The sequence below is a fragment of the Staurois parvus genome, unplaced genomic scaffold (assembly GCF_062004578.1).
Source record: "Staurois parvus isolate SC_StPar_1 unplaced genomic scaffold, SC_StPar_1.0 ptg001091l, whole genome shotgun sequence".
In the NCBI taxonomy this organism is placed as follows: Eukaryota; Metazoa; Chordata; class Amphibia; order Anura; family Ranidae; genus Staurois; species Staurois parvus.
Window position 1 is genome coordinate 248,554 of NW_028318887.1, and position 19,007 is coordinate 267,560.

General features: G+C 40.8%; 1 protein-coding gene across 1 annotated transcript in view; it reads right to left on the bottom strand.

Moving 5' to 3' along the window:
- Positions 1 to 19,007, bottom strand: part of PACS1 (phosphofurin acidic cluster sorting protein 1) — a 267,815-nt gene that overhangs the window by 219,884 nt on the left and 28,924 nt on the right. Inside the window, exon 3 of the mRNA XM_089658767.1 lies at positions 10,870 to 10,959. Within this exon, the coding sequence (XP_089514893.1) occupies positions 10,870 to 10,959 (90 nt within the window). The remainder of the gene's footprint in view (positions 1 to 10,869; positions 10,960 to 19,007) is intronic.

Below are 19,007 nucleotides of genomic sequence, written 5' to 3' on the forward strand. Positions count from 1 at the left end.
TCTTCATGAAAAGAAGAAGAAGAATGAAAAGAAGAAGAAGAAGGAAAAGGAGAAGGAGAAGGAGAAGGAGAAGGAGAAGGAGAAGGAGAAGGAGAAGGAGAAGGAGAAGGAGAAGGAGAAGGAGAAGGAGAAGGAGAAGGAGAAGGAGAAGGAGAAGGAGAAGGAGAAGGAGAAGGAGAAGGAGAAGGAGAAGGAGAAGGAGAAGGAGAAGGAGAAGGAGAAGGAGAAGAAGAAGAAGAAGAAGAAGAAGAAGAAGAAGAAGGAAAAGAAGAAGAAGAAGAAGGAAAAGAAGAAGAAGAAGAAGGAAAAGAAGAAGAAGAAGAAGGAAAAGAAGAAGAAGAAGAAGGAAAAGAAGAAGAAGAAGGAAAAGAAGAAGAAGAAGGAAAAGAAGAAGAAGAAGGAAAAGAAGAAGAAGAAGGAAAAGAAGAAGAAGAAGGAAAAGAAGAAGAAGAAGGAAAAGAAGAAGAAGAAGGAAAAGAAGAAGAATCTTTTCATTCTTCTCATTCTTCTTCTTTTCATTCTTCTTCTTTTCCTTCTTTTCATTCTTCTTCTTTTCATTCTTCTCCATGAAAAGAAGAATGAGAAGAAGAAGTAGAATGAAAAGAAAAAGAAGAAGAATGAAAAGAAGAATGAAAAGAAGAATGAAAAGAAGAATGAAAAGAAGAATGAGAAGAATGAGAAGAAGAATGAAGAAGAAGAATGAAAAGAAAAAGAAGAAGAATGAAAAGAAAAAGAAGAAGAATGAAAAGAAAAAGAAGAATGAAAAGAAGAAGAATGAGAAGAATGAGAAGAATGAAAAGAAGAAAGAAGAAGAAGAAAGAAGAAGAAAGAAGAAGAAAGAAGAAGAAAGAAGAAGAAAGAAGAAGAAAGAAGAAGAAAGAAGAAGAAAGAAGAAGAAGAAAGAAGAAGAAAGAAGAAGAAAGAAGAAGAAAGAAGAAGAAAGAAGAAGAAAGAAGAAGAAAGAAGAAGAAAGAAGAAGAAAGAAGAAGAAAGAAGAAGAAAGAAGAAGAAGGAAGAAGAAGAAGTAGGATGAAAATAAGAAGAATTCCAAGCCGGCAAAAAGTGTATCTGCAGAGCTCCTCTATTTCTGACAGTTCTCTGACATTCACTCCATACAGCGGTTGAAACATTGTATCTATTTGTTTCCATTTATGGAAAAAAATAGATACAATGTTTCAACCGCTGTATGGAGTGAATGTCAGAGAACTGTCAGAAATAGCGGAGCTCTGCAGATACACTTAGCGGAGCTCTGCAGATAGATACAGCGGTTGAAACATTGTATCTATTTGTTTCCATTTATGGAAAAAAATAGATACAATGTTTCAACCGCTGTATGGAGTGAATGTCAGAGAACTGTCAGAAATAGCGGAGCTCTGCAGATACACTTAGCGGAGCTCTGCAGATAGATACAGCGGTTGAAACATTGTATCTATTTGTTTCCATTTATGGAAACAAATAGATACAATGTTTCAACCGCTGTATGGAGTGAATGTCAGAGAACGGTCAGAAATAGCGGAGCTCTGTAGATACACTTAGCGGAGCTCTGCAGATACACTTTTTGCCGGCTTGGAATTCTTCTTATTTTCATCCTACTTCTTCTTCTTCTTCTTCTTCTTCATCCTCATCCTCAGAAGGAGAAGAAGAGGATGAGGATGAAGAAGAAGAAGAAGTAGGATGAAAATAAGAATTCCAAGCCGGCAAAAAGTGTATCTGCAGAGCTCCGCTAAGAAATAGCGGAGCTCTGCAGATACACTTTTTGCCGGCTTGGAATTCTCCTTCTCATCCTTCTTCTCATCCTTCTTCTCATCCTTCTTCTCATCTCCAAGGGCATTTAAATTAAAGGTACAGTGTTCTGCACGAATATAAAGGCTCTCTGAAGCCTAGAAACCCTTTTTATAAGTTAAATTCGCAGCGAATAAATTTGCATCGAATCGAATTTCTTCCTCAAATTCGGCGAATCAGCCGAATCGAATTTTTGAATAATTCGCTCATCTCTAGTTATAATCCTACACCCACAGTTGATCCAGAGGAAGGCAAAAAGAAAAAAATCAGCAGAGCATGATTCAATTTGCTCCTGCAGGGGTAAAAATTCCTTCCAGATCCCCCAAGAGGAAATCCCATATTCCCTGGATCAACTTTATCTATAAAATATGTTAGTATCTAGTTATATTCTGTGTATCCAAGAAAGAATCCAGGCCTTTTTTAAAGTGATCCACTGAGCTGGCCAGAACCAACTCTTGAGGGAATCTATTCCACATTTTCACAGCTCTCACTGTGAAGAAACTTTTCCGTGTTTGGAGATTAAATTCCTTTTCCTTCAGATGTAAAAAATGCCCTCGTCCTGTGATGACCTCAGGGTGAATAACTCTACACCGAGTTCACTATATGAACCACTGATGTATTTATACATGTTGATCATATCCCCCTTAATCTCTTCTTCTCAATAGAGATTAAATTCAGTTTCTCTAATCTTTCCTCATAGATGAGCTCCTCCATGCCTTGTATCAGTTTAGTTGCCCTTCTCTGTACTTCCTCCTGTTCCCCAATGTTCTTTTTGTGAATTGGTGCCCAAAACTGAACTGCATATTCCAGATGAGGTTTTACTGATGATTTGTATAGGGGTAAAATGATATCACTCTCTGGAGTCTATACCTCTTGATACAAGAGAGGATTTTGCTTGCTTTAGAAACCGCAGCTTGACATTGCATGCCATTATTAAGCTTGTGATTTATTTCAGGTACTTGTATAGCGCCGTCAATTTACGCACCACTACTATATATATATATATATATATATATATATATATATATATATATATATATATAAATATTACTGTATATAGTACATTCACATCAGTCCCTAACCCTCAAGGGGTGTTACCATCTAAGGTCCCCAAGTCACATTCATACATACACATACTAGGGACAATTTAGACAGGAGCCAATTAACCTACCAGCATGTCTTTGGAGTGTGGGAGGAAACCGGAGTACCCGGAGGAAACCCACGCAGGCACAGGGAGAACATGCAAACTCCAGGCAGGTGGTGCCATGATCTACCAGAACTCCCAGATCCTTCACCATTGAGTCCACCAGTTGTACCCCCCCTAGTATGCATGAAGCATGCATATTCTTAGCCCCCAAGCGCATAACTTAATATTTATCAACATTAAACCTCATTTGCCACATAGTTGCCCAATTAAACAGTGCATTGAGGTCGGCTTGTAAATTGGAGACATCTGTAATTCCACTGCACAGCTTGGTGTCATCTGCAAAGACTGAAATTGTATTTTTAATCCCAGACCCTATATCGTATATAAATTATATTAAAAAGTAAGGGTCCCAACATTGAACCTTGGGGTACACCACTGACAACCCTAGACCATTCAGAGTATGAATAATTAACCACTACTCTTTGAATATGATCTTTCAACCAGTTTTTTATCCATTTACATATGGATTTTTCCCAGCCCGTAGACTTAACCTTACACATTAGCCGTGTGTGCGGAACTGTGTCAAACGCTTTTGCAAAATCCAAGTACACAACGTCCACCGCAACCCCTCTGTCCAAGGTTTTGCTCACCCCCTCATAAAAAGAAATCAGATTTGTTTGACAACTTCTGTCTTTCATGAATCCGTGCTGTCTGTTGCTTAAAATATTTTTTTCCAGCAAGAAGACTTTAATTGATTGACACCTTGTGCACACGTATTTTGCATATTTTTTTATTTTCATAAAAATGGTACCAATTCCACTGGTAGTTTGAAACATGGGAACCTTCTCATTTGCCATAGCCCTCCCCCCCATCTTTGCCCATTCCACCCACCAATAAGTACTGACCCCTGTCTGATCTGTCTACCCCGTTATAATCTAATTCTCCCTCCCCCCTCAATCCCAATTTAAATACTCCTTTAGCCTTCCCATAAACCTCTCCCCCAGCACAGCAGACCCCCTTCCATTTAGGTGAAAACCATCTCTAGCATATAGAATGCACCCCAATGAAAAGTCAGCCCAGTGCTTTGGAAACCCAAATCCTTCCCTCTTACACCAGGTCTTTAGCCATGCATGGAGTTCTCTACTATCCCCGTCTTTTCAGTTGCGCATGGCACAGGTAATATTTCAGAGTATCACCTTGGAGGTCCTTCCCATCAACTTGCAGCCTAGTTCTTGAAATTGATTCTTAAAGAGCCTCCACCTTCCATGTATTCTGCCATTGGTCCCAACATGGACCAAGACAGATGGGACATGCCCAGCCCCTCCCAGTAATTTATCAACCCGGTCCACCACATGCCGAACCCTGGCAACAGGGAGACAGCAAACCATTTGGTTGAGGAGATCCTGGTGACAAATTATTTTATCAGTCCTTCTGATTATAGAATCCCCTACTACCACCAGCTGTCTAGACCTTCCTGCACTACCCTCACTACCCCTCCCAGATGGTCTGCCCTCCCAGCTGCTGATAGCAGTGACATTCAGGGCTGTCACCCCTGAGCTTGCCACCCTCACATCTTCACCAAACTTGGCAAATCTGTTTGGGTGCACAAACCCAGGGCCAGCCTTCCTTTTCGGTGAGCCCCTACCACTCCCTCTCATTACAGTAACCCATCTTCCTACCAGATAATCCTGATTAGCCCCTACGCCCTCCACATCAATCCCATTAGCTACTGGTTCTGCCCAGTGTTGCAACTTGCTCCTCCAGATCTCTAATGCGAGTTTCCATTAGGGCAACCCGCTCATATCTGTCACAGCAGTATTCATCCTGGAGCTGTTGCTCCATTGTTGCATACAAGCAGAGCACTGTGCACTGCACAAAGCCTTCAACCCTCCTAGCCCACATTATCCCAGTTACAATATTAATAGAAAATATCAGTGGTCACTTACAGGTTAATAGACTCCTGTTATAATCTCCTGTTTTCCACTCTGGTTTTTTTAACTCCACTTATCAAATGTCCACTTGATGAAAAAGGTCCAGAAATCAAAATACAGGCAAGCCTAAGAATGAGCAAGCTCAGAGTGAGCTCTACAGCAAGTTATATAGTACCTGGAGCATCTGTGACCAATTAACCCCTCCCCTTAATTAGCAGACTAAAGGAAGACAAGGAAAGGAAGAAAAAAAATGCTATTTAAAAAGGGATTCAAAAACATAAAATCTTTTAGCAAGACCCAAAGAAGAAAATAAAAACTGCAAGCACCAGCAGTCAAAAGTAAAACTTTTTCACTCTCCACTCAAAGTTCCCACTCTTTATCTATCAGCCAGCAAAAAATGCCAGACCACGGGATGCCCTCACTCAATGAACTGAGGATTTGGCAACAACATAGCAACCAACTACAAACATGCTTACAAGAAAATAAAGGGAAAAGTTGAGGCCAAAGCGTGCTATAGCAAGAGCTTCAATTTTCTCGATAGAAAATTGGAAATCATGTGAATAAGGGACCAGGTGGCAGGGTTGCATATCTGGGACACCAACAGACCTGGTGGAATGAGATCTCAGTGAAAAGGGGGACCCTTTCAATTAGGGCATAGGCCCTAGAAATAGGTTGTCTGACCCCCTGGCAATGGTGGAGCGAGACAGGATGTCCTTTTCAAGTCAGCCAAATAAAAACCATGACTACAAGGTAGACTCTGACAGACCACTGTGGGTAGAAAAGAAGGTCTTGGTTTACCTTGTCCCTGCATATAAAAAAAAGGCTCCTTACAAGAAAGATCTGTTATCTCAAAAACATACTTAACAGATGTAACAGCTATAAAAGAGGGCGACCTTACATATGAGCTCTTTCAAAGTGCGCTCTCTCTAAAAGTAAAGGGGGTACAGGGGTCTCTGGAGTACCTAGATCCTCAGGTTCAGATCTCAAGGTCAAATTGGGGGAATTACATAAGCACCACCTTGCAAAAAAATATCCTTATTAGGGATTGTGAAGCAAAAGGTTTCTGTAAAAGAATGGCTTAGGCAGAAATGTGTCCCTTAGAAGTGCTCAAGGTCAAGCGCTGGTGAAGAACAGATTGAAGAAAGGCCAGGATAGGAGCAAAAGTATTCTCTGGGACTCAAACATCTTTACTCACACCAGGCAAAGAAGACCTTCCATATGAGATGGTAAGTGTTGTGGGAGGTAGATATCCTCGCTCCAAGCAAGATAGGTATGACTGTACCTTGCCATTAAAGCCAGTGACTGAGAAGCTTGGTGGAACAGAGGGCCTTGTGCCAGTAAATCTGGTGTGATGAGGATCACCAGAACCCTTTGTACCTTGCACAGCAGCCAAGGGAGAATCTTTTATTGGAGCAAGGGCATAGATCAGCCTGAATGAAGTCCAAGAATCACCAAAAGGCATCTACTGCAATTCTAAGAGGATCCCTGGTCACAAATCTGTTCAGTTTTTTTTATACCTGGATCGACAAATGTTGACAGATTCTGGAAGGTTTCTAGGTGCAGTGACCATTCTGTAGGTATCATGCATTGTTAGTTAAGGAAGTCTGCCTGCCAGTTGTCCATGCCAAGGATATGGACAGCAGAGATGTGAATTTCTGACCAGGGGATGATCAATCATGCTCTCAGGGCAGCTTGACTTGTGCTCCTCTCATGGTTCAAATAGGCCACTTCCGTGGCTTTGCCCAATTGTACCCTACCTGGGTGACCTTGCAAAAAGGGGGTTCAGGATTGTAGAGCAAGCCTGATGGCTCTAAGTTCCAGAACCTTAATTGGGAGGGTCAACTCCACTAGGGTCTAGATTCCCTTAATGGTTAGACAGTTGTAAATTTCCTCCAAACTAGTGAGTTTATCAACTGTTGCAATCACCTTTCAGGGGATAGGAAGCACAGATTTTCCCAAGCCCAGGGCAGGGTTGAAGTTCCACTATGCCATTAAAAGCTTTAGCTGGCTGAAGGGAAGATGTGCATTTTTACTAAGGGGGGGGGGGGGGAGAAAAGAAGGAGGTACTGCCACAAAGGGGGCCACTATTAAAAACAGAAATCTCAAGCAATAGAAACAGAGGGGTACCCTCTTTCATCTGAGGGTCCATATGCAAGACCTTAAAGGCATTTATTATTGTCTGGAGGAAGGAAGATTGGGCTGTGCCAAGATAAGACCCAGGTACTCCAGATGGTGTGATGACTGGAAAGCAGACATTGTAAAGCAGATAACCATCCTGGATCCAGACTGGTGCCCAACAGACGTTTCCCCTTGTGAGGAGGCGACTGTGTAAGCTTCGTGGGCTAAGGAGTTTAGGGCTTGCAACAAAAGGAAATGTTAATTCTTGGTTTGGAAGTTGAGGCCTTTTGCTAAGCAAAAGTAGGAGTAAGGGAGTTAGGCTTTTTTTTTTTTTTTTTTTTTTTTTATGGAGGGGTACTTTTCACCCTGTGATTTGCTTGATGGATTTATCAAGGAATTCCCCAAAAAAGACAGACATTTACAGTCAAAGCAAATCTGTAAGAGAGGTCTATTACAAGCAGCCTCAGCATACCAAGTGTTTAGCCATAAAATCCTAGATCATGTGCACATAAATAGTCAACATTTTCCAGATCACATTCTCTAGAGGCATCAGCTGCAATTATTCTAAGAGAACAAAATACTCAAATACAGATTCATATTTTCTATTCATTTCCCCCAATAGGCAATAGTCTGACAAATCGTCATGGTCGCAATTGCATGCTGCAAGGCTGGACCTGCAAGTGCAAAGGAGGCTTTGAAGATGGCTTCTAAAAACCTATCAACTGAATCCTTGATAGAGGGAATATCCTTAATAAAAGTACAGTAAGGTGTTTGAGGACTGAAAACCCAGTCTCTTGCATAAACAGAGTTGGTCTGTCCAGAGACCAACCAGCCTTTTTCCAAAGATAACCGAATGTTGCACTGCAGATGTTTGTATTTTAGCTGAGCAAAGGGAACTACCATAAAAAAAAGGGAGTCTACTAACAAACCCATGACTCTCAAAAAAAAAAAAAATAGCGAAGAGTTGGACAGCTTCTGGACTTGAGTTTGAACCTGGAACTGGAGAGCCTTAAGTACCTCCTGTAGAAAGAACACTCTAGCCCGAGCTGTGTCCAGGACTAGACCAGATACTCCAAGCAATGAGTCAGTTTCGGCAATGATTTCTGAAGGTTCGGGATCCACACAAGCTGCTCTGGACAGTCAGAGATAAATTGTCCTGACAGAGCCCCCACAAAGCAGCAAAGCTCTGGAATTACTGACATCCTGAATGCATGTAGTTAAGTCTCAACAGGAGCCAGAAGCTCTCCCTAATTATAAAAGTGGGTGCATGAATAACTCAGAATCAGAGTCTGTGACCAATGGTTCAGAAGGCATTAAAGCTGCAGGAAAATCAGATATAGCATCTGCTGAAGAGGGTGTGAGAAAGTGCCATATTTCACCCAGCGGGTAACATCAATGCTCAGTTCCACAATGTAACCCCTTCCACAGCAAGACTGGAGCAAACAGTGAATAATGACACCCAATGAACTATGCAAATGGGGTAGCTCTTGCTACTTGACACGGCTTGCCTATGCACTAAGAGTCTTCACAAACAGGGAAAACACCAAGGCAATGCCAGTGGCACTAGAACTAGAAGTGCTTGGCAGCAAACGTTTACCAGCACTGAGTCTGGGAAGCATTCCACGTAGAACTCAGTGCTTGAAGATCACTTCTAGACTATTCCCATAAAGTCTAATTTAGAAGGGCCTGCTTGTGATACTCCAAAACAGTATGGTTGAGGATGACTGCACCAGGCATCTGCAATCATACAGAAATCATCATCTGTGATGTAGAGGGGAAAAAAAAAAAAAAAAAAAAGGATTAGTCTTTCACACAGCAGAGGTGAAAAAAATGTACATCTTTCTAGGACACTAGCAAAAAAACTGAGGTATGCTGGCAGTAAGAGGGGTATCCTGGGCTGACATTCAGTTTTTTTCTTTGCAAACATCCAATCCTCCTGTAGGCGGCAGTATAACCTGAAGATTAAAGACTTCCTGTGACTCTCAATGGACAAGAAAGAAAAACAAAATTACAAAGTTGATTTGTTCTAAAGTAATGTATGTTGCTAACAACAGGTCCACCGCTCGTCCACCCCCCCCCCCCCCTTTCCTGTTTCCTGATGGGTTGCATGCTCGGATAAGGGTCTGGTATGGATGGGTTCCCCACTGACAGCTGATTACTCATAGGTTGTTAGGGAATCTGCGGCCACCCATTTAACACCCATGACAGTACTGACAGATAGAGTACATACCGCAAGCCTGTACCACTACTTAATTACCACATGCATTTAATCATGTCCTTTTGTGAATTGACTTTAAGTTCTTTTTATGTGGTATTTACTGAGTGTTTTTACCATGTTCAGTAAATACCTCATACTAGCAATAGCGAATTGACATTTTCAGTAAGCTTAGCCCAGACCTTTACACATGTGCGGTGAATTTTTGGAGAATTTTTAAGGCGGTTACCATTCATTTCAATGAGGTGTTTTTGTTTTGATTTTTTAACTCCCGAAACATGCCTCAAAGATGCTGCAAGCAGGAGTTTTTATATTGCACTGCAAGCGCAATGCTTCAGTGTGAAAACATACATAGATATACATTCACAAACATAGGGAAGTAGTTTTCTTGATCTTTTCAGGCATTTTTTTTTAACGCAAAAATGCTTTAAAAACTCCTCAGTGTGAAAGCAGCCTAAGACTTCACCCCACTCACCTAAAGGATGCAACCCATTTAAATGCTTAGCTCACGGTATTTACATATGAACTCCACATTCAGCTGTCAAAAGAAAAAAAACAGAAAAGGGATAAAAAACCACGCATTTAGTAGGTGGCAGCACTGCCTCCAAATGCTCGAAAGCGGTTGCTCTACCACTCTCTGTAAAGCAAACCATTTTGGCCAAAAACAAAGAAATTGTTAGAGTTTACATACACTTTAAGAGTAGTTCTAAACTCTTACATGTGCCCAGTGAAGTGACTGCTTTTATGTGGTGCAGAGATTAAACAAATCTCCTACACAAGTTGTACCTGTGTCTGCAATCTTCTCTTCAACATATCAGTCCAGCATTTACACAGCTTGACTAAGATTTCAGAAAGCAGTGGGTGGGCAGCTGAAGTAACACTCTGCAGAGCTCAGTGAGGAGAGCTGACTGGAAGGGACACACCACCCTTCGTACAGCACACAGGAACAGAGTTTAAGCTGTCAATCACAGACTGTGTGCTGGAAATCTGTCCCATGTCTTTTCTCTTGGTGTCAGGAAAACAGATAGAAGTACAAGGCAACAAACAGAAATGACACTTAGCCCCCGATCATACCAATACAATTTGTCATGCAATTTGACAGTTCAAATTGTTCACTCTATTTGTGCATATGGAACCGTTCAAATTGATGCGACTTCAACATTTGAAAAAGGTTCCTGCACTATTTTTAGTGATTTCATGTGCAACTTACCATTAACAAACATCTATGCATGAAGTCACACAGATGTAGGCAAGCCGCACATGAAACTGAACTGACTGGCAACTTTGAAATTGCGCTACTTCAGCTGAAGTAATGCATTTTGAAAGTTGCCAGTCAGTGTTAACTAGGGTTTAGTGCTCTGAACTGAAACAAGTACACACTATAGAAGGATGTGCCTTGTTCATATTTCATGCCTGAGGTTTACAGCCACTTTAAACAGTACTGCGATGTGTGCAACATCAGTGTAACAATCTTGTATCATATCAGACAAGTACTGTACTGATCACATACTAGAAGCAATTGCATGCACAACAAAGTAGTGAGAAGCAGTAGTGCTGGATCTGGTCGTTTTCATTCTGCAAAAATTCTGGTATCCACATTCGCATACAAAAAAAAAAATATATATATATACTATTATTGTAATATATAAATAACAAAAAGCTATAAGGGTAGTCACCTGCAGTGAGAATGTTAGCTGTAATTCAGTCTCTGAAACACCGCTACTTGGTAGAGAGATCTCATTGGAGCGCAGAATACGTTTTGATCCCTATTAGAAAAAATAAAAACACAAAATTTAGAAAACGTTTCATAGTCTTAATTTCAGTACACCAACTTTTAGCAAGTCCTCTTCAGTGTTCAAAATCACTACCCTCAATTTCTCTACAAACTAGCATCTACATATTTAAACTGTTGAGGCTGCAGCAGCTATCATGGGCACAGTTCATTTTCCTGCCTGAACTACTTCAATCAATCCAGACTGGTATTTCCCATGTCTAACAGCTACTGGCTTTCCTTTAGATGTGCATGCTCAGGCAACTGATCAGAAGGGCATAGGTCTGCAGGAACCAGTAGTCAGCAGGGAAGAGCATGCACATCTAAAGGGATGCCAGGGATTTGTTATTTCATTTCATATAATGCTCTTGAAAGAAGAGCCGACGTAGGGTGCTGTGAACTTTACAGGAGCTTGCTGGCCCATCTTTCCAAATTCAAAGCAAAGACCAGCAGGCAAACACAATGATGATGCTGCTGGGTTTTCAAAGTGTTATTTCTTGAAAACAAAATAATTTGATTGAAAAATTCAGACTGCATGATGATCAAAAGGAGTGGAGCAACAAGGGAAGTTATTATATGCGTACATTAAACTTCAAGGTTATAAACAAAAATTGAGAAAAGTTCTTTCAGATCCCATTTGAACCATAAATACAGAAAAACAAATAGATCCAAACCTGTTGTAATGAAGATGTTAAAGGCTCATTCAGACTACGTATTGCATTCAAGCATTACCGACATTTTACTGTGAACTAAAGTGAACTGTGTTAAGGAACCCCATTCATTTTGAATAGGCTCGCTTTACACCAAACACCCCAAAAACTGGGCAAGTGTCATTTTGTCAATGCAGTGGATCAATACCATGGGCATTGTGGTGCGCCGTAACGCATTGTCCACTGGCAACTACTGTGCTGTGCGTTGGGTTTCCATTCACATCACAGTGCATGCATTGCTGCTTTCAATATGGGTAGCACAGTAGCTAAAATGGTTAGCACTTCCGCCTGGCAGTACTAGGGTTGTTGGTTTGAATCCCAACGACGGCACCACCTGCCTGGAGTTTGCATGTTCTCCCTGTGCCTGCATGGGTTTCCTCTAGTTTCCATCCACACTCCAAAGACATGCTGGGAGGTTAATTGGCTCCTGTCTAAATTGGCCCTAAATGTTTATGTATGAATGCGAGTCAGGGACCTTAGATTGTATGCCCCTTGAGGGTTAGGAACTGATGTGAATGTACAATATATATGTAAAAGTGCTGCGTAAATTGACGATGCTATACAAGTACCTGACATAGTAATGTGGTTCACCCTCTATTCTAGTCCAAGCAACCTTTGTCTCTGTTACAAGTGATGGGAAACCCTAAACCTTTGAGCAATCACAGGAATGAGAGGTAAGAAAATCTTCTAATGGGAAAACCTAGAAAACTAAGATGGGGAGAGATCTCCTCTCATTGTATCTCTAGGACTAGAAGAGAAAGAAAATCTTCATGGCACAAAAGCAGAAAAAAAATAACCTGCCAGGGTCTTGACCATTTCCTACCCTTTTCAAAGCTGAAGTAAAGCGTGAGAAATAGTTGGCTCTTGTGTTGGGGCTTTTTGCCATTTGTTTTCCTGTTAGAGGGATTTCACTTCACTTCCTACTCCGGGGACCACATAAATTGAGGAGAATCTCCTCTTTTCATTGAAAAGAAAAATAAAAAAAGTTTTGGCTTAAGTTTAACTTAAGCTTTCTATCCTGCGCGAAAACTAAAAACAAGAAAATCATCTGGTAACAGGTACTTTCCATAGCAAACATTTTGAGGTCCACTATTCCAAATTTAAGCAGTTTAAAAGCTGATAAAAAGAATACCACTAGTTATCTTTACATTGCTGAAAAAATCCATGCACTTTAGATTTTTCATACGAAAAGCAATTAAAGTACATGTTTAACCCTTTCTCTGCAGAACCAAGTTTTTATTACCATGTTCGGGTTAAAAGTTTAAATCCACATTTTGGCTTGAACCCGGCCTAAGAATCTAACATTTTCAACATTTTAAAAGCCTCAACAGCACATCAGTTTAGAGTTAAAAATAAATTACATATTGCACAACCATCATTTACACATCCATGTTCACCACATGTTCACCACTCCATCCCCCCTTCCTCCTGGTATGTTTTGGTTAAAGGTAATCCAAATCCAAAAAACACGCCTTACCAGTCCTTGATGTGGTTGCAGCATTAGTTTTATTTTTCAGGCTAAGAATATTTTCAGCAAGTACAGAAAATACTGTTGATCTTGCCAGAAAATGCAGTGCTCTTGTATCTTCCTGTGAACTGTACAGAAAGCACAAACAATCTTCTTCAGTCATCTTCTGTAAACGACTAATACCCCCGACCCCATGCAATGAAGATGATGCTGAGAATGTTTTTGTAGTCCAAATTGGGGGATCAGCCCAGTGACAACCGTGTTTATCTCTATAGATACAGTGCAATAAGTTAGCATAGCACCCCAGAGCATGAAATGAGTTACCAGGTGAAAAGAAAAAAAAAAAAAAAAATGAAAAAAGCTTGCAGAAAGAATAATGCACCCACTCTAAAGACATTTTTTGTTTTGGGGTTCAGATAAGTTTTAAATGACAGCTTAACTTTTAATACAACAATCCTTTATGTAAACCCCTCACCCATTAAGTGCTGCAACCCTCCTGGTAAAATATCTACTTTCCTCCTAATGATCCTCACTGTACAACCCAGCCCAACGCCACAAAGCCTTTGCAAGAAATATCTTAGCTGGGTCCTCTTCCTACTGCAACCCTAGCCCTATTTATTTCTACTGAGCCATAATCATGGTAGCCTCCAGACATACAGCAGAGTACAGCTCATCCATAAAAATTAAATGGTGTATGTAATATAGCCTATAGCAGCATTAGCAACCTATAGTTCCTCTGTCCCCCTCTCAAAAAACACTTAAAATCTCAAAGCTGCTTATAGTTCAAAGAACCTATCATACCCCAAAAGAATTGTATTCATGGGGATAATCACCATCTACCAATCTTTGGGCAACACTGGAACTTTAATTCACATGTTTTGGAGGTGAATTAGATTATTTCAGAATTGGACCTCTATACTTCAAATGTTCAATAGCGTTTGTCCATTTAATCTACCATTGGACCCTAGAATTGCACTTTTAAAAGCAGTAGTAAAGCTTTGATAATTAAAAAAAAAAAAAAAAATTGCCCTGCAAGTTAGTGTCATAATGTGCTACCATGCACCAAATACTAGAACATTATGCAAGACTTGCCTTACGACGAGAGTCCCTGCAGCCCCACTGCAGGGGCTTCTACCTTTACCTGGACTTCTTTCTGGGTTCACAGGCTCCAGCTGTTTGAATGGCTAAGCTGCGTTGACATTACTCCCACACTTGGGTGCGGGAGCTACAATCGCAGCACAGCACTCTGAATACATATAGTGTGCATGTGCCAGGGACATAAACGGCTGCTGTAAATGGGCAATATCTCGTAAACGGCGCTTGTATAGGAGCTATTCCTTGTACCAGTAAGCTTCATTATACATTTACCTGTAGGTACTAGTGATCAAGCAGTGTTCACTATCGCTTTATGCATTATCACAGAAAGACTCCTACCTCAGATTATTGATCAGAAGCATACTCTTCTTGGCACCCAAACCAGCGGCCCAAAAATGCTCATCTTCTACAACTCTGTCATTTATCCAATGAAAACATGAGGTCAATAATAAGCCTGACAGGGAAATAAGTTAACATATCAAAACAGGAGAGGCACAAAAATTTTGCGCAATGTACACATAGTTAGTCTGGCTGAAAAAAAGACAACAAAAGTCCATCCAGTTCAACCATAACAAGAAAAAAAAAAAATTATAATCCTACACCCCCAGTTGATCCAGAGGAAGGCAGCAAAGAAAAAAAAAAAAAAAAAACCCCAGCAAAGCATAATCCAATTTTCTCCTGCTGGGAAAAAAAAATTCCTTCCTGATCCCCACAGAGGCAATCGAATATTCCCTGGATCAACTATCTATAAAATGTTAGTATCCAGTTATATTCTGTGTATCTAGGAAAGAATCCAGGCTTTTTTTGAAGCAATCCACTGAGCTGGACAGAACCAAGCTCAGGGAGTCTATTCCACATTTCACAGCTCTCAATGAAGAAACCTTTCTGCGTTTGAAGATTAAATTTCTTTTCCTCCAGGCGTAAAGAGTGTCCCCTTGTCCTCTGATGACCTCAGGGTGAATAATTCTGCACTGCGTTCACTATATGCCCCCATACTTGGCCCCCAAATGCACTAATGTATTTATACATATTGATCATATCCCCCCTTAGTCTCCTCTTCTCAAGAGAGAATAAATTCAATTCCTCTAATCTTTCCTCATAGCTGAGCTCCTCCATGCCTCCTATTAGTTTGGTTGCCCTTCTCTGTACTTTCTCCAGTTCCCCAATTTTCTTTTTGTGAATTGCTGCCCAAAACTTAACAGCATATTCCAGATGAGGTCTTACTAATGCTTTGTACAGGGGTAATATGATAATTCTCGCTCTGAAGCTTATACCTCTTAATACAAGAGAGGATTTTGCTCGCTTTAGAAATCGCAGCTTGGCATTGCATGCCATTATTAAGCTTGTGATCTACCAGAACTACCAGATCCTTCACCATTGATTCCCCCAGTTGTACCCCCCCCCCCCAGTATGTATCATGCATGCATATTCTTAGCCCCCAAATGCATAACCTTACATGTGTCAACATTAAACCTCATTTGCCACATAGTTGCCCAATTAAACAGTGCATTGAGGTCGGCTTGTAAATTGGAGACATCCTGTAAAGAAGTTCTTCCACTGCACAGCTTGGTGTCATCTGCAAAGACTGAAATGGTATTTTTAATCCCACAACCTATATAATATATATATATTAAAAAGTAAGGGTCCCAACACTGAACCTTGGGGTACACCACTGACAACCCTAGACCATTCAGAGTATGAATCATTAACCACTACTCTTTGAATACGATCTTTCAGCCAGTTTTCTACCCATTTGCATACAGATTTTTCCAAGGCTGTAGACTTTACCTTACACATTAGCCGTGTGTGGGGAACTGTGTCAAACGCTTTTGCAAAATCCAAGTATACCACGTCCACTGCCACCTCTCTGTCCAAGGTTTTGCTCATCCCCTCATAAAAAGAAATCAGATTTGTTTGACAACTTCTGTCTTTCATGAATCCATGCTGTCCGTTGCTTAAAATATATTTTTCCAGCAAGAACTCATCTATGTGGTCTTTTATTAAATTCTCTAGTATCTTCCAAACTACAGAAGTTAAACTAACAGGTCTAAGTACTTGGTAAAGATTTTGACCACTTTTTAAATATTGGCACCACATTGGCCTTATGCCAATCCAGTGGTACTATGCCAGTCATTAAAGAGTCCCTAAAAATTAGAAACAATGGCTTTGAAATGACAAAGCTCAATTCTTTAAGTCCCGTGGGTGTATGCCACCCGGTCCAGGTGCTTTAGTTACCTTTATTCTGTCTAAATATTTTTGGATCATATCAATTGTGAGCCAATGTGGATCATATGGAGCTGTGTCAATACCATGCCCATTATGGACAAGAGCTCCCCCATGTATACACAGAGCTGAAGAAGGTATTTCATAAATTTGCCTTCTCTTTGTCCCCAGTCACCCACTCTAGATTATTTTGTAAAGGGCCTACATGCTCGGACCGAACCTTTTTACTATTAAAATATATTTGAAGAATTTTTTGGGGTTGGTCCTGCTATCTTTTGCAATGTCGTTCATTTTCAATTTTTGCGGCCTTTATTTCCTTTTTGCATATTCTGTTATATTCTTTGTAATGTTTAAACGATGATGGCGTTCCTTCATTTTTATATTTAATAAAAGCTCTGTTCTTATTATCTATAGCTTTTTTAACTTTGGCCGTAAGCCACATAGTTTTGATTTTTAGCCTTTTAAACTTGTTGCCCATGGGAATATATTCTGCAGTGTGTTCACATACAGTCTTTTTGAAGAACTCCCATTTCTGTGTTCAGCGATGCCAATAATCCCTCTGAGTCTAAGTCTTGGAGAGCAGCTATCAGCCTTGGAAAATTAGCTCTCTTGAAATTGAGCATTTGTATTTTCCCCGTATGGGCTCGCTGTTTACAGCTACCAATAAATGAAATCATGTTATGGTCACTGCTACCCAGATGTTCTTTTATATGGACATTCGTAATAAGCTCTCCATGGTTTGAGATTACCAGGTCCAGCAGAGCTTCTTTCCTAATAGGGGCTTCTATGAAGTGTACCATAAAATTGTCCTGTAGTAGGTTTAAAAATGTTTGCCCTTTAACTGTTCCTGCAGTGCCATTACTCCAGTCAATTTTCGGGTAGTTAAAATCCCTCATTATCACTCTCCCAGTCCTTGCAGCCCTTTGATCTGTGCAAGGAACTGAGTTTCCACCTCCTCATTAACACTGGGAGGCCTGTAACAAACTCCAATGATTACCTTTGTAGTACGCACCCCCATGTGCAGTTCCACCCATAATACTTCAGCCTCATCACACTCCATCAACTAGGTCCTCTTTCATACTCGCTCTGAGATCACTTGTCACAAAGAGACAGACACCACCACCTTTCCTATTTAGCCTGTCTCTCCGAAAGAGAACATAGCCAGGAACATTAATGGCCCAGTCATGTGAAGAATGAAGCCAAGAGTCAGCAATACCAATTAAATCATATCTCTTTTCATGCACCAAAGCTCCCATCTCCCCTATTTTGCTTGGCAGACTTCTGGCATTGGTGAACAAACCCTTTAATGCATTGACACCTTCTTCACACGTGTTTTGCATATTTTTTATTTTCATACAAAATGGTACCAATTCCACTGGTTGTAACATGCGAACCGTCTTATCTGACAACCTTCCCCCCCCATCTTTCCCCATTCCACCCACCAATAACTACTGACCCGTCTGATCGGTCTACCCAGTTATAATCTAATTCTCCCTCCACCCTCAATCCTAATTTGAAAACTCCTCCTGCCTTCCCTAAAAACTCCTCCAGCCTTCCCTTCCACAAAATTTTCTTTATTGCATGCCCATAGGGGTACAAGAGGAACCAATGTCCAAACTAATGTGGACACATTTCAGCTCTTATGGGTCTTAGTCATAGCCATAACCTGTGCCTTCAAAATCACTTGCATGGTTAACACTGCAATGTGTCTTGTAGGATGAAAGGATATAACGTAGTGTGAACCACAGATCCCAGTATAGACCAAAAAATAAATATATACCCAGGAATTTGTATGTAAAAGTACTGGGCAACCTGGTCTCATCTTGTCCAAGTCACTGGTCTCATCAAAAGTCCAGGATTCACCCATTACAATGGGCAAAATCCCAAAGGGGTCTTCAGGATCTGGATGCCATAGGAATAGACCACAGCCCTGGACCTGTGTAGTATCCTATGGCTAACTCACTTGTTGCACAACATACAAAAGGTGAGTGCTGAACACCAGTGCCTGGAGCAAACATTAAAGGAGGCCCTGCTGTTGAGGAGCCTGGGCTCAGTTCCCAAGTATACAAAAAGTGTGGCATGAATCTCTGTTCAGCCCCTTCACTTGGATACCCCTAACATCTAGTGGAACCAATTGCCTTCAGAAGTCACCTTCTGCCACATGCCTTTATGTGTTCTTTGTATTTTGTCTCTGCTCCTCCATTTTCTTTGGTTTAGATCTTGCTGTATAGATAGCCCACCCCTTTTCCCAGAAATGCATTTCAGCTTCATGCCTCATGTCTTATGGAAGCAGATCACATAATGATATTTTTACCTATCCGTTCATTGTTGTAAGATTCTCTCAGTTTATGGAATAAACTTCACAAGATCTACAAGGTATCATCTGATCAAGTCACTGCCTGTGTTATTCAACTAAGATTGGAATTATCACTATTTCATCACAACTGGCTCAGAAAAGCAGAGAAAGAAGCCACACGCCAAAAGGCAGAAATTTACGTTTTGGAAAAACTATTTGAGCATGCCACAGCCATGGCAAGGTTAAGGGTC